This window comes from Lathamus discolor, chromosome 2 (assembly GCF_037157495.1).
Source record: "Lathamus discolor isolate bLatDis1 chromosome 2, bLatDis1.hap1, whole genome shotgun sequence".
NCBI classification, from domain to species: Eukaryota; Metazoa; Chordata; class Aves; order Psittaciformes; family Psittacidae; genus Lathamus; species Lathamus discolor.
The window spans coordinates 40914410-40928041 of record NC_088885.1 but is presented as its reverse complement, the minus strand read 5'-3'; the positions used below and the strand labels follow the sequence as shown (position 1 = coordinate 40928041).

Here is a 13632-nt window from a genome sequence, read left to right as displayed (position 1 = left end):
CGAGTACTTACATTTGTTTTCTTCAAAAGATTAAAGATGAAAACATACAGCTTTCCAAATTATATTTCAATTGAAATCCTACTTCTCCTAACTCTAATAAATCAAAACTGCAACCTAAGTATGGCTGTGGTATTAATGCACTCAGCTGTCTCTTTCTAGTTACTAGAAACCTTATTAAAAAGTATTTCTGTTAATCTAGGTTAGGAACACTAGAAAGCTGGGATATATGCAAAACCTGAAGAAAAATGGCAGGAGAGCCGCCAGCAGATTTATTTGCATTGCAATTGTGACTACACTTTTTTTGTGTGTTTTTGACAAATACAAAGTTGAAAAACTCTCAGAATATTTTCCTGTGTTGATGGATGGAAATTTCATGCTACAAATTTCTGAAAGGCTATGTTTGGAGATATTTAATCACAGAAATTCTGGGGTTTACATGTATTTTACAAGTGTATCATTGACAAATCCTAGTCAATTAGCACTACAACTTTCAAATTGTCTCATTTTTTAAGAGGGACCTTTTATAAAGCACCACTCAACATGAGTGTATTTCTTATAGTGCACTAAAAAGTAAGACAATATTTTAAAGTCCAGCTTATTTGAAGTCAAAGTTAGGCACACAGCACACATTGATCTCTCAGGGTTCAAACATACATGGTGTCTGTGACTCCACTACATGTATTGCTATATTAGGGTAACAGCAGGTAGCTGATACAGAAAGGCTTCTCTTCCCCTGTGCATTAGTTAAATGTATGTGTGTGTATACATATATATATATATGCGTGTGTGTGTGTGTGTATAACTTAAGAAAACAATGATTCCTTACATTCTGCTCAGACAACGAACACAGGAGCTGTGGAAGAATGTCTTCCTTCACGACTGCCTCCGCCAGGGCATCGTTATAATTGGCAAGTCTCCCAAGAGCCAAAGCAGCAGTCTGTTGAATATTTGGGATGACATCCAGCAAAAGAGGTCTCAGCAAAGTCATTACACCTGAGTTATACCAAGAAGAGAAAAGCTCATTTGATAAGCAGACATTTTTCTAAACATTTGCCTTTATTCATGAAAACCTATTGAATTACTCTTCCAAGTAATAAGAACTTAAAGGAAATCCAGGTGTTCCACCGAAATGAAGTTGGCACTTGGATAGCACTGCTGATGCATAGCAATGTTTCTGCCCATTTTTCATAGGTACAAAACACTTCTGAAATATAAAAAGTCACATGTAGAAATAAGCTACATTCAAACATCTATAAAATACAGATCTTAAAGTATACGCAAGAAAATAAGATATATTCAAAAACATACATAAAATGCATGTGCTGAAGTATGCACAGGAAATTCCACCTGGAGGTCCTAGTGAGCTGACATTGGCATGTTGCTCATTCAGCATGCCAGCAGAACCTCTATGTTAAATTACACTAAATTATATTTCATCTATTATAAACATTGTTATTATTGGACTGATTTATTTGGGGACCAATATCCATAATATATTACACTCCAGCTGGAGATTTTATCGTGTTATTATTTATGATATGCTTCACTATTGAGTCCACAGTGTATCAGTTAAACATGAAAGAACATGAAAGTCCATTCTCTAAGGTGGTCTTACAATAAATAGTTGAAATTATAGGTGGGGTGAGCAGCTGTGACATGAACCATTATCAGTTACAGGCTAAGAAAGTCCTTACACGGATAAAAACCTGGCTAAAAGTAGGAAGTGAGAGGAATAAACTTTGCATTCTTGCAATAGGAGGGAGGAGGTCACTGTGCAGTTCTGCAGGCCTCCTTGTTGGGACATGTGCCATTCAGTATACATCTATGATCCGGAAAAGCACGAGCAGTGAGGTGAGATTTTGCTGTTGACCCAAGGTTATTCAAGGTAGTATCAGTGAGGAAAACTATAAGGAACTAGAGACTGAATGACTAGATAACAAAATGGCAAGTGAAATGGAACACATACAGGAAATACAATCCTAATATCACATATGCAGCAATGAACCCCGAACAGATCACTACCACCCAGAAGAAAGATCTTGATGTTAGAACAGGCAGTTTCATAGAGGTACCAGCTCATTGCTCAGAAGCAGAGAAGAAACTTTACCTACAGAAGTATCCAGAGTACTCAGGGTTACTTGGAAAAGAAAAAAGGCCAAAGCAGGGACCATCACTATGCCACTGTATAAATCTATCCTATATTTAATACCCTCCCCTGGCAGTAGAACTGAAAAAGGTTCAGTGAAAGGTAACAAGGATGATCAAAGACGAACGGTCCGTATGTAGAAGCTTTTCCTACAGTTAAACTAAGCCCCTTCAATAAGAATATAAATGAGATACGCCCAGTTACATGAAAACTGTGATTTATAAGGTCTGGGAAGTGAAAAGTTACTTGTATTATGATTCCTAAAAAGTGCTGTCCCTGTACCAGCCAGCTGCATGAATTAATACTTCTGAGCTTTATACCTCAGCTAGAAAGCAATGCTGTCTGAGGATGCAGAAGCGCTATAACAAAACACCAAACCCTCAGAGCCACAGTCAGAAATCTCCATCTCAGTTCTTTCTACTACATTTGTTTGCTAACAAAACTAAAGAATTTGCAGGGTAACTGTGGAAAAAAGTAACACTTCCTTTCTCAAGGCCTCTCATGGTTATAAGCCCTGAACAAAGTATTCTGGTATGACAGTCTCACAACAGTGGCATCACTGCCTAATGGCAAGTGGCACCCAAGTGTTGAACAGGGACACCATGACCAGGGAAACTAAGTGCCTTAGAGCAAGGAATAGTCCAAAGGGATGGAGGCTATAACAAGCTGCACCAGTAGCACACTTCTCCATAGGACACTGAAATGAAAAAGGTAAGCTGAGCAGCAGTGTAATTCGCACAGAGAACATTTAATTTACATTAGAAGCAAATTGCTTCCAGCAAGAAGAAAATAGCCTAATAATCTATACATGGCTCCAAAAGGGTAGCAGGGGGGTAAAACTAACCATGGAGGCCATGCTGACCACTAATGAATTTGTTCTGGGAAGGTCAATACTCCAGACAGAAGCTGCACTGCCATGAGAGGTATGACCACACTGGATGTTCACAATTCAAAATAACACAGACCTCAGGGGGTCATGCAGTAAAAGGAGAAAAGCAAAATGAACCTGTAATTTCTAATAGCATTACAGAAACACCAAAAGTGGCTCTGTAACATGCATTAATTGAGCATGTACATGTAGAACCTATGGAAATAGGTCTGTAGTGTAGCTAGCACATCCTCACACTTCTGTCAAAGCTACTGGGAGCTGAAAGAGGCCTCCTATGTACCAAGACAAAAGCTTGATCCTCCAGTATTGTAACGATCAATGTGAATTCATTTAGCACTCTGCAGAAATCACTACTCCAGAATGTGGTCATCATACCAACATCTTCTCACAAGCCCTCCCAAATAGCAGGTATGGTCTCTTTAGCAGGTTATGCTTCGTATCAAAATGCATCAAGTACTTTATATAACAAATTAAAACAAACATGAGGTGGGGCCAACCCCACATATCACCTATAGTGAGCTATTGTCCAGCAAGTCACCTGAACCCTGTATGGGAGGGCATTTTCTTGTCCTTCCCTCTAACATCAGTTGCATAGTCAATCAACTGCTGAAATTCTTAAGGAGACCTCATGCTGTTCTGACTCTATTTACACTGAAGGTATTTCAGTAGAGCAGAAACAGTTAGAAGTAATACACTTGTATTTAGTGTACAGATAATACAAAACCAAGATTATTTAACAAATAAAAAAGGGGGTGAGGAGGTAAAAAGTTAGTTTTACTGCTATAAAAAAGACTGTTAGAAGTGGCTGGGGGAGAGCAATAGGAGCACTTTGGGGTGCAGTGTCCTAACCCTAGAAAAGCCAACAGGCTGATGGGTGAGACATTCAACTATGATGTGGCAGACGTCTGAGTTCTCATGATGGTCTCAAACTGCAGTGACATTTAAACAGACTAGAATCACTTTACCCAGGAGGAACCCATGAGCTAGATCCAGACCACATGACAAGTTTCTGGCCTGCATGACATACCTAGACACCGCAAAAATGTAAAACCACATTTAAGAAAGCTTACACACACATATGTTCTGAGTTGTCCTAAATACAAGATTTATATAATACGCGTTTTCAAGATTAGCCAATACAGATTTCACTTTTAGAATAAGCTAAAATGCCTTGAGCCTGAAAATGCTTCTAAGCAGCAAGCCTCCCCATGACCAATACCACTCATTTCATGGTAATATAAACCATGTAGAGCTTGGTGATGATATTTAAGTGTCAACACAAAACATTCTATTGCTAATTATTTTAGCTGATGGAACTGAAGGTGAGGAAAGAGATGAAAAATGAAATGGTAGTTACTGTTTGGAGAAAAGACACAGGATGCTAAAAAACAGGGTCCAAAAAAACACCTTACCAGTAAATGGATGGAAAAGGTTTAGAAATAATAGAAACTGTGCAGATCCTTAAGGAGACTATATTTTCCTAAAGTGATGCCTGGATGTGAGAAAAGACAGTGAATAAATAGTTATCATGACAACAGCTTTGGAGGAACAAAAAACAAAACTCAATTCCTGTTACTATACAAGCCTTATACTGAAACATCAACTGAGAATTGAGAGATGTGTATAGGCCTAGATTATGCTTGTGCATTGAACACAATTAAAAGCTTCTACCTCTGCTTCCCACCTTCCCTAAAACCAGTTTCCTTCTCTGCATCGAGATGCTATCCATTATCTGACTCCTCTGCAAGACCAACTGCCTGAGTTTTTCACCATTATCATGATTTTTACATCTTCAGCAAACCGAGTATTTCTTTCTTTACAGTGCTTAGAAAAAATAAACGATTAATTCTGAGAGTGTGAAAACAGCTACCCTAGAGACTATATGGTCTCCACTAAAACACCTATAGGAAAAACAAGATGTTCACTCTTCCTTCTGTGACTTTTGAAGATAGTGCTGGAAAGGACAGACATGCCTGACACAGGAGGAGGCTTTCCTGTCCTGGGCCCAACCCATCTCTTTCTCCCAAACACAGCTGGTTTTGGTGAGCTGTTCTATTTGATCTTTCCCTTTCTTTTGACTATCCTGTCTGCATCAAAGTCTACCCTCCTTTTCCGAAGAGGTCCAAGCCAGGATTCCTATTGGCATTTTGTGTTAAATTCAAATACATTTAACACTGTCTTAGAGCAGGAAAATAGGTAAGAACCTTCCAACAACTTCCTCTTAATTCTACCATTCACTCAAGTGAACAGGGCCATACAGAGCAGTGAGTAGCAGTGTCTTCCTGCTGAAACCTTTAGGTTTGGCTTTCTTCTAAATAAGTCTGTTGTGACAGAAGTGAGAAATTCATTAACTAATTCAAACTAATTCAAAGGCAACAACACAGAAACTAAACTACAAAATAAGGCACTTAGACCACTGGACTAGATTTGTTTTGGAAGAGTTCCCACTAGCAACTCAGAAACAGAGTAACAAAGAATTACTGCCAAATGACCTCTTGCATCACAGAAACTTGACTGACATTGGGCAAGGAATGATTCCACTTTCCACCCTCAGTTTCCCACTCAGATTTGTTTCAAAGAAAGACACACTTTAGAAGCTGAATCACCCTTAACACACCCTTCTGAAGTGGAGCTGCTGGGCACAGGCCTGATGCACTTCTTTTTAGCAAGCAAGTGCTGGCTGCTGCCTATCTGGAAAAAAATCCACTCGAGGCAGTGGCAGGCTCCAACTTTTTTCATTCCAAGTTCCAGTAGCCAAACAAAGAGTCACTATTCTGGAGACAGCAATCTTCATTGGTCATGTTGATTTCGTGGGGAAAACCACCTGGAAGTCACACAGAATCACTCTATCCTCCTCTTACTCTTGCCAAACCCTTGTCAAACATGAATAGTCACAAGTCAGAGAAACGTCACTCTACATTTGAAATTCTCTCCATGTCTGGACCTGAAGATGACCACTCCTAGCCTATTCTCCTTCTTTAAAAACAAGATTTATTTCTGCTTTAAAATGTAAATGTGAAAAAAAAGTAATTTTACCTAGCGTTGTCTCTGGACACACTTATCTTGAAGATGCTGTCCTTTTAATTTATGCTTTGGATCAAATACAATGCTGTCTTTTCATTTTTGTGTGCTGCCTGTTACACTTAAGAACATTCACCAAGCTACTATTAGCACTCAAACATTCATCAATCACCTTGATTCTTGAGGGCTCCTGATATCAAATTCAGCTGATCTGGCAAGGAAATAAAATGGAAATTTATTTCTGCCTCACCCCAACTCCTTATCTTCAGCTACCGACTACCCTTTCCTACAAGCAGCACAGCTGTGAGTTTTAAGCAGAAGACTCAAAACAAATTTCCCAGAAGAATGGTGAGAGAAAGCTTTCACACTCCTTTTGACACAGCCTCTTCCCGAGATGATGCAGTATGCATGTCTCAAGTACATACTCTGCAAGTGTGATTCACCCCAGGAAAGGAGTCCTCACTGCAACGGTTCCATGCACAACACAACTACAATCATTCAAATATCAAAGGCAACATAAACACCACTTGGTAACAGAGACTCTGGGTAATCAAGTAATTCATACAGCAATTACCAGATGGGGTTGGACATAATGCAGATTCAGTTTGACAGTAGCACTGGATACTTCTGGAAGGATAGAGGAGCAGCAAGTTGTTCCTCCTTACAAGATGATCTGGCTGGTATTTTCCCAAACACTGTTTCTGCATTAATGAAGAAGAACTAATCCTGTTCCAAGAGTACCGAGTTTCTGAAAGTGCCCCTCATGGGACTAGTCAGTGGCCACCACATAATCCTTCATAGACACACCAAAACCAATGTGGTCACAAGGAGCTGCTTCTTTTTAACGACCACTTGCTAAGATGAGACTGAAGTTCCTAACAAATTTGGTCTTTGACATTTTACTCAGAAATCTCTTCCAAACAGGCCAGGAGGCAGAGAAGAGGAGCAATTCTGGAGCAGCTGAGCTTTCAGCTGACTTACAGTAAAAGCCAGCCCTCCAGCTTTAGCTACTTTTACCTTTTCTTTGTCATCTCTCTGGTACTTTCCTCAATATATAGCTTCCTTCTTCATTTCATCATGCACCATCATGTCCTCAAGCCCTGGGAAAAGCCACTCTCCTCACTTGATCTACTATAGCTCCTTTTACCTTTCATGCTACATTGCCTACATCTCTCTCACTTTTCCCACTAAAGCTCAGCAAAGCTTTCAAATCAAAATTAAAATAATTACAAAAAAAATATATTATTTTTTTTTTAAAAGCATCCTTCACAAGACAGCGTGCATAAACCCAAATGTTGAAAACTGGCTATATGGGGGCACTGGAGTCTGTCCATTCCTATCCACTTGCAAGGTCCAGGTAGAGCAAGAACACAGGTGCTTTATAGGAGCAGCTCTTTCTGCACAGCTGACTCAAAAGCCTCCTCCCTACACACCCCGTGCTCCCAGCAAGCTTTCTACAAAGCACTGTCCTACCAGACCACATTCTTCCATATAATTTAAAACATGGAATTATGTTCCAAAATCTGCTCCCAGAGTCTGATCCTCCTTACACAGGGCCAAGTGTCTAACTGTCATGCTCAAAATAGGTACACTTATAATATGGAAGAGAGGTTGAGAAAAGCATGAGCAAAAAGGCTCAGTGTAGTTGGATGAGGGAAATAAATTTGAACCATCTTGTGTCAAAAACAACTCCTCAAACCACTGTAAAGATGTGGAAATACAGCTGTTAAAACCTGTGACCCGTAGAATAGCTCTGAAGCTGGGAGAGAACCAATGCTCAAGACATCATCCTTTACCTGCATAAAACCAGACCACGAAGTAGGTAAATCTGCCATGCCACCAGGGTTTGTGGTGGAGCCCTGCCCTCAGGCTACACCCTCTTGCCAACGCAGATTGTGAGGAACAGAAACAGGAGAAGATGCCCAGAGGTAAAACAAGAGGAGAGGACTCCATCCTGAAACACAGCTTGTTATGCTGGGGTGCAAGGTCTTAAAAGTAGCTTCACACCAGGCAGAAAGGAAAGCAGACCTGGGCTCAGGGTTGTGAGCTGACAGAATGGGAGGCCAGGTGGAATAGATTCACTGGGAAAGGGTCTTCCTTTACACTGACATTCTGGAGCTTTCCGAGAGCCCGGCCTGAAGTGGGTAAGGCAGAGGAACAGAAGTTGAAGTTATCTGCCCAAGATGATAAAGATACCCCAGCAACAATGAGAAACTAACACAGGTAAGGTCCCATTGTGGCACACAGGCTGCTAGACGCCACAGCTCCAAATTTCTTTTTCCACGTTCAAGACTCAGCTTTCCCTATGACTTCCACAATCACACTTAAGAATGTGATCAGCCCAAAGAGAGAGGTTAAAGAGCCAATCCTGTAACATCTTTAAAGTCGAAGGCTAAGTTCCAACACTAAACTGCTTCTTACTCCCAACAGTAACCTTAAAAGCTTACAAATTAAAAGCAACAAGCCTATCACAAGCTCTAATGCAAAATAAATAAAAACCTAATTCATACTATGAGAAAGTACAAAAATGAACATCTAGAAGTAATTCAAGTCTTCTTCTGACACATTTATTAATGCTGAATTGTAAATGCCTCTAAAAAATATCAAAATGCTATTTCAAAGGAATATTTACAATATTCACAATGCAGATGAATAAAGGAGAATTAGACCCTCAGTGACTCCCACTCTTAGAAATTTATTGGAACCAGCCGGATTTTCTCCTACATCTTCTACAAGACAGAAAGCTGACTAAATCTTGGTGCAAGAAAGAGAGCCCAAGTTCATCTGCCATTATAATTGAAAATAGTCTGTTTCTATGCTTTTAAATTTCAGAAGAGTGAGGGGGTGTGGTGCTCAATAATGCATTCCAGTATCAAGCTTCATAAGCTGTAGCTGCCAAATGAATATATTTCTTTTTAAAGACTGTGTTTAAAACCATTACTATCAAAGTAGCTCCTGCCATTAGTCAGCAGCTCTCCAGAAATGAGATTTGATAAATTAATTGTCTGTCTTTGTTCCAAATAAGTATTTACTAAACAGAAAAACTTCAGGAGTTTTGGAGATGTACTTTTTTAAGTATCCATCAATTAGACATTCAAACAACAAACTCTGTGATGATTACTCGTGGTAGTATTCCACCATAAAGAACAACCAACCAACCACAGAGTTGGAAAACACTCAGGAATGAGTTCTGACAAAGGAATTCCTCTGATCATTCCTTGCACTTCCCTGCCACCAGAAAGCCGTTGAGCTCCTAGGCACAGATCCCCCAAGACATTCCTCAGCAGAAAGCACCAGTGCCCTGTAAACTTGTCAAAGCCCAGTGCCAGATTCCAGTTCCCTGGTTACAACCACTTATAAGAGGATTTCTGCTCAGTGGGAAAGGCAGCTCCAGAGCTTGACGAGATACAGAAGCCTCAGAAGAGGGATGCTCTGGGAAAAGGTGGCCTTCGTGTTGGCCCTCTCTGACCTTCTTTCTAGCTCGTCAGTTCCTCCTCCTTACAGGTCATACATAGGAGTCTCCACAATAATGGTACCTCAAGGTTTCTCAGCAGCCAAGCCAGCATAAGAAACTCCCAACTCTGATCCTGGCCACTTGCTTCCCTCCATGTTGCCATCTGCCATCTCCTAATTTGAAACAATACCACTGCTTGTACCTGGTTTAATACCACAGAAGCAGGGCTTACAGTGTAGTAAAGAATTGTTTTTTTAAACACACTTCCATCTTTCATGATGTTAGCATGGTGTCCAGAGGCACCTCCACAAAGCACAAGGTCTCAAACTAGTATTTACTTTCCTTATATTAAGTATTTATCAAAAGGACCTCTATAAATGTGACCAAACACTTTATTCGTTGAGCACTGATCTCTCACTGCTACCAGTCTGAATCCAAGGCAAGTAATACAACAGGACAGTACATTTTAAGGGCTCAATTTTCTTTAAATTCAAGTCACTGTAATCTTGCCTTCTGCTCCAGCCAGAAGAAGACTAAATCCTGACAACCTCTGAGATATAACCAAAGAACCATGCAAGATGACACTAACTCCTACAGCTAACAGAAAATGACAGCAGGCGAAGACTTTCTGCATCTTCTTAAAACAGACATCTCCCTAAGGGATACCTAACTTACTTTACCAGAAGAAGAAACAAGCCCCCAACCCTTTTATATATGGATTTATACAGAGAACCATGCATAGACAGACATACTTCTTTCTAAAATCATTGTTCCAGAGCTCACTGGATCAAGACCACATAAGGCATGCCAGTAACTTGCTAGACAGCAATGTCTTGAAATATTTGGTTAAGTGCTTAAAAAAAATACCATCAAATGAGGTTTTATTTCGTAGGGGATTTTAAAAGCCACTTAATAGCGTTTAATTAGGAGGAGGCTTTAAAACCTGTATCTAGAAAAGGTCAAAACTAACAGCCATCATTTTAATTATGTAACTATGAATCAGTTTTAAAGGCACAGGTTGGGGAAGACACTAAAATATTTGTGGGCCTCAAGCATTCAAACAAGTTGTAATAGGAAAGGCTGGAAAATGCAGACATTCCCCTCTTCTCTAACATCTGAAAAGCTAAAGCCTACAAAAAAGCAGCTCAACATCAGAATGAGCCAAGAAGGATGGGAACCTACACAAATGCACATTTCCACATCACTACCCCAGAGCCTGATCCTTGTACAGTTAACCTTCAGACCAACACCAGCTGTGCCCAGAAGAAAGTTACAGGCCTCTGAACCGATGATTTCTTCTGTACAAACAATAAATCAGTTCTGAGGTGGAGCTACCAACCAGATTACATCAAATAATTATTTTAAGAAGAAATACAACATAATTAAAGTTAGCTTGGCACTTTGCTTGCTTTCTTAAAGTAAGAGATTTTCTGCATTTTTAGAAACACTGAAGCAAAGAAGCCTGCCTAAATGGGATCTCTGTCAGTAGCTAAAACCAGAACCGTTGAGGGACACAGAGGGACCTCTTCTTACAAATGAGGCATAAATTATCCCTATGGCCAAGATGTCTGTTTGGTAAACAGAGCTCATTTGTATAAACTAAAGAAGGGGCATTAACTCACTAAAAAATACCAAGAGGCACAACAAGCTAAGGCAAGAGGCCTGGTGTCAACATGTCCTTCCCGTAATCAAAGCAAATGTTTCCTTAACGAGAATTTACGTAACAGATTTTCAATAAAACCATTTTAATAAACAGCTGTAAATACAACAACAAAAAGTTGAAAGTATTTACACGATTTCGTTTCTTTTGTTTGTCTGTTTGATCCCATTGTATCTCAGAAAAGACTGACAGCTTTACTAGATCTGGGAAACAAGAATTAAAAACAAAATCAAGACAAACCAAAACATAATCAATTCATGAATACCATATGGTAAAACAACTACTGATTTACAGCACTTTCTCAAACTGTCTTTCAGGTAATCAGTTCCTGAGCACTTCTTTTTCCTCTTTCAACCCCAGGAACTTTGGCCAAGCAGAGTGGGTCTGCCAGATGCCAGCAGCACAACAGCTGGTAGAATTGCTCCCGCAGCTCCTGTTTCTAAAAATGCTCAATTTGGTTCACGACATCCCACGACAGCAATATAACAAAAGCGGCCCCCTTTTTCAACCGAGCTAATCTGCTGGCGAAAAGCACTGAAGAATTCAGGAACGACTTATAAAGCCAGTATAAAAACAGTTACTTCTAAAGCAAGCTTTCCTAGGCAGGTCGTGCTGGCTTCACTGGGAATTCCGTTTTCTACGCTTCACATAAAGCTGTACTGGAAGCACAAGAAAGTACATTAAGTGGGTTATACGGAGAAAACTTCCCTGGAACAGAAATAAGTTATGAGATCACAGCCAGAGACGTCTACCTCAGAAACACGGAGCAGCAAACACAGACATCACTCCGCACACAAGCGGCACTAGCCGCGCTCGCGGCTGACGGACGAGCCTAAGGTAACCCCCGCACGGCGCCGCAGGGGACTCAGCAAGCCCAGCCTCGCACCGCGGAGCCGGGGGACAGCCAAATCCTACTGGGAACAAACCTCTGGAAAACTAAGCAGCCAGCCTTGCGGGGAAGAGAAGAAGGGGAAGGAAAACCAGGGACTCGCTCCGGACAGCCCCGCAGTCCCGGGCCAGCCCCTGCCGCGCTCGCCCTTCCCCGCCGTCGAGCGTTACGCAGCGGCGCCGGGACGCGGAAGCCGGCTCTCGGGTGGCGAAAGGGAAGGGGAGCAGGCGCGTACCTGCATTCTGGAGCGTGTCGATGTTCTGCGGCCGGGAGGCGAACTCGGCCACCGCCTGCACGAACTGCGTCCGGGCGCGCTGGTACTGCTCGAAAACTGCGGGCGGCAGCGCCGGGGCACCGGGTTAGCGGCCGTCCCGCCAGCCCCGGGCCAGCCCCGGCCCCGCCGCCCGGGCCTACCTTGCAGGACCTGCCTCTGGCTCATGGCGGCCGCGGCACAGCAGGCTGCGCACCCGCGCACGGCCGCACTCTGTGTACCGTTGCCCTGGAAACCGGGAGGAAGTCGCGCCGCGGGGGGAGAGGCGGGATGGCGGCCACGCCGCCCGTGACGTCAGCTCGCCCGCCCGCCGCGCTCCGCGGCCGCCCGGCCGTGCGGGTACCGGTAGTGCTTGCGCGGCGGGCGGGGTGCGGCGCCCGCGTGTTAAACGCAGGGGCGCGGGCGTTCGCAGCGGGAGGGCTTCGGCCGCTGTGGCACACCCGAACGGCTCGGGCGCACGCCGCGACGGACAGGGCGTCCGTGGGTGCGCGTGAGAACGTGTGCAGGAGCGCAGCGGTGCGAGAGACGGGCACGGGAGGGGACGGGGCTGGCATCCGCGCAGGAGCTCACCCCCCACAGCCTGCCGCTGCCGTATCTCCGCGTCCCGGCAGCGCGGAGCAGACCGGGACTGGCGGCAGGACTGGGGCCTGGTCGCCCCCGATGGTATCGAGGAGTGGCGCCGCGGCAGCCACACCGGTGCGGCTCGACGGGACACGGTCCGAGGGGGTCCCCGCTGCCCTGCACGCCCTGCGCAGGCAGCCACTTCTCGGCCCCCGGCGCCGCGATGCTCCGCGGTCCCGATAGCTGCCATGTCCCGCTCCGCTGCTGCGCAGCTCGCCAAGGGCGGGGAGGGAGAGCCCCGTCGTCCCAGCTGAGTCCCACGCCGGGGTCCCCCAGCCCGGCTCCTGCTCCCCCTCCGAGCCCTCGCTGAGGGAGAAATAATAAAAAAGGAGAAAATAAAAATAAGTGCCGCCGCTGCGCTCCCGGGGCTCCCCCCTCCGCACGCCGCCGCGCATTTATTCCTCGGGGAGGTGGTCCTTTGATCTTAATTTTTCCTTTTCTTTCTGTTTTTCTTCCTCTTTTTCTTTCTTTTTATCTCGCTTTCTCTCATTCTTTCTCTCTGTCTCTCGCTTGTCTTTCTCTCTCCTTCTCTTTCTGTCTCTGTCTCTCTCTCCGCCCCCCCTGCACCCCTCCCCAATTCTTTTTCTCTCTCTCTTTTCCTCTGTCTCTTTCTCTCTGTTTCTTTCCACCCCAGGGATTCTCCCTCGGGAATCCCCAGTATTACTTTACGCCGCCGCCCCG

General features: G+C 43.5%; 1 protein-coding gene across 2 annotated transcripts in view; it reads right to left on the bottom strand.

Annotated features, from left to right (window-relative positions):
* SPAG6 (sperm associated antigen 6) overlaps positions 1-12587 on the bottom strand; it is a 39177-nt gene extending 26590 nt beyond the window's left edge. The window contains exons 1-3 of one of the 2 annotated variants that reach the window (XM_065666559.1): positions 12474-12587; positions 12295-12390; positions 827-993 (exon numbers count right to left, since the gene is read on the bottom strand). In XM_065666559.1, the coding sequence (XP_065522631.1) occupies positions 827-993; positions 12295-12390; positions 12474-12498 (288 nt within the window). In that variant the 5' untranslated portion in view covers positions 12499-12587. Of the gene's footprint in view, positions 1-826; positions 994-7073; positions 7298-12294; positions 12391-12473 lie in introns of those variants that run through there. The other variant, XM_065666560.1, reaches the window with a different exon arrangement.
* Between the last annotated feature and the right edge of the window lie 1045 nt (positions 12588-13632).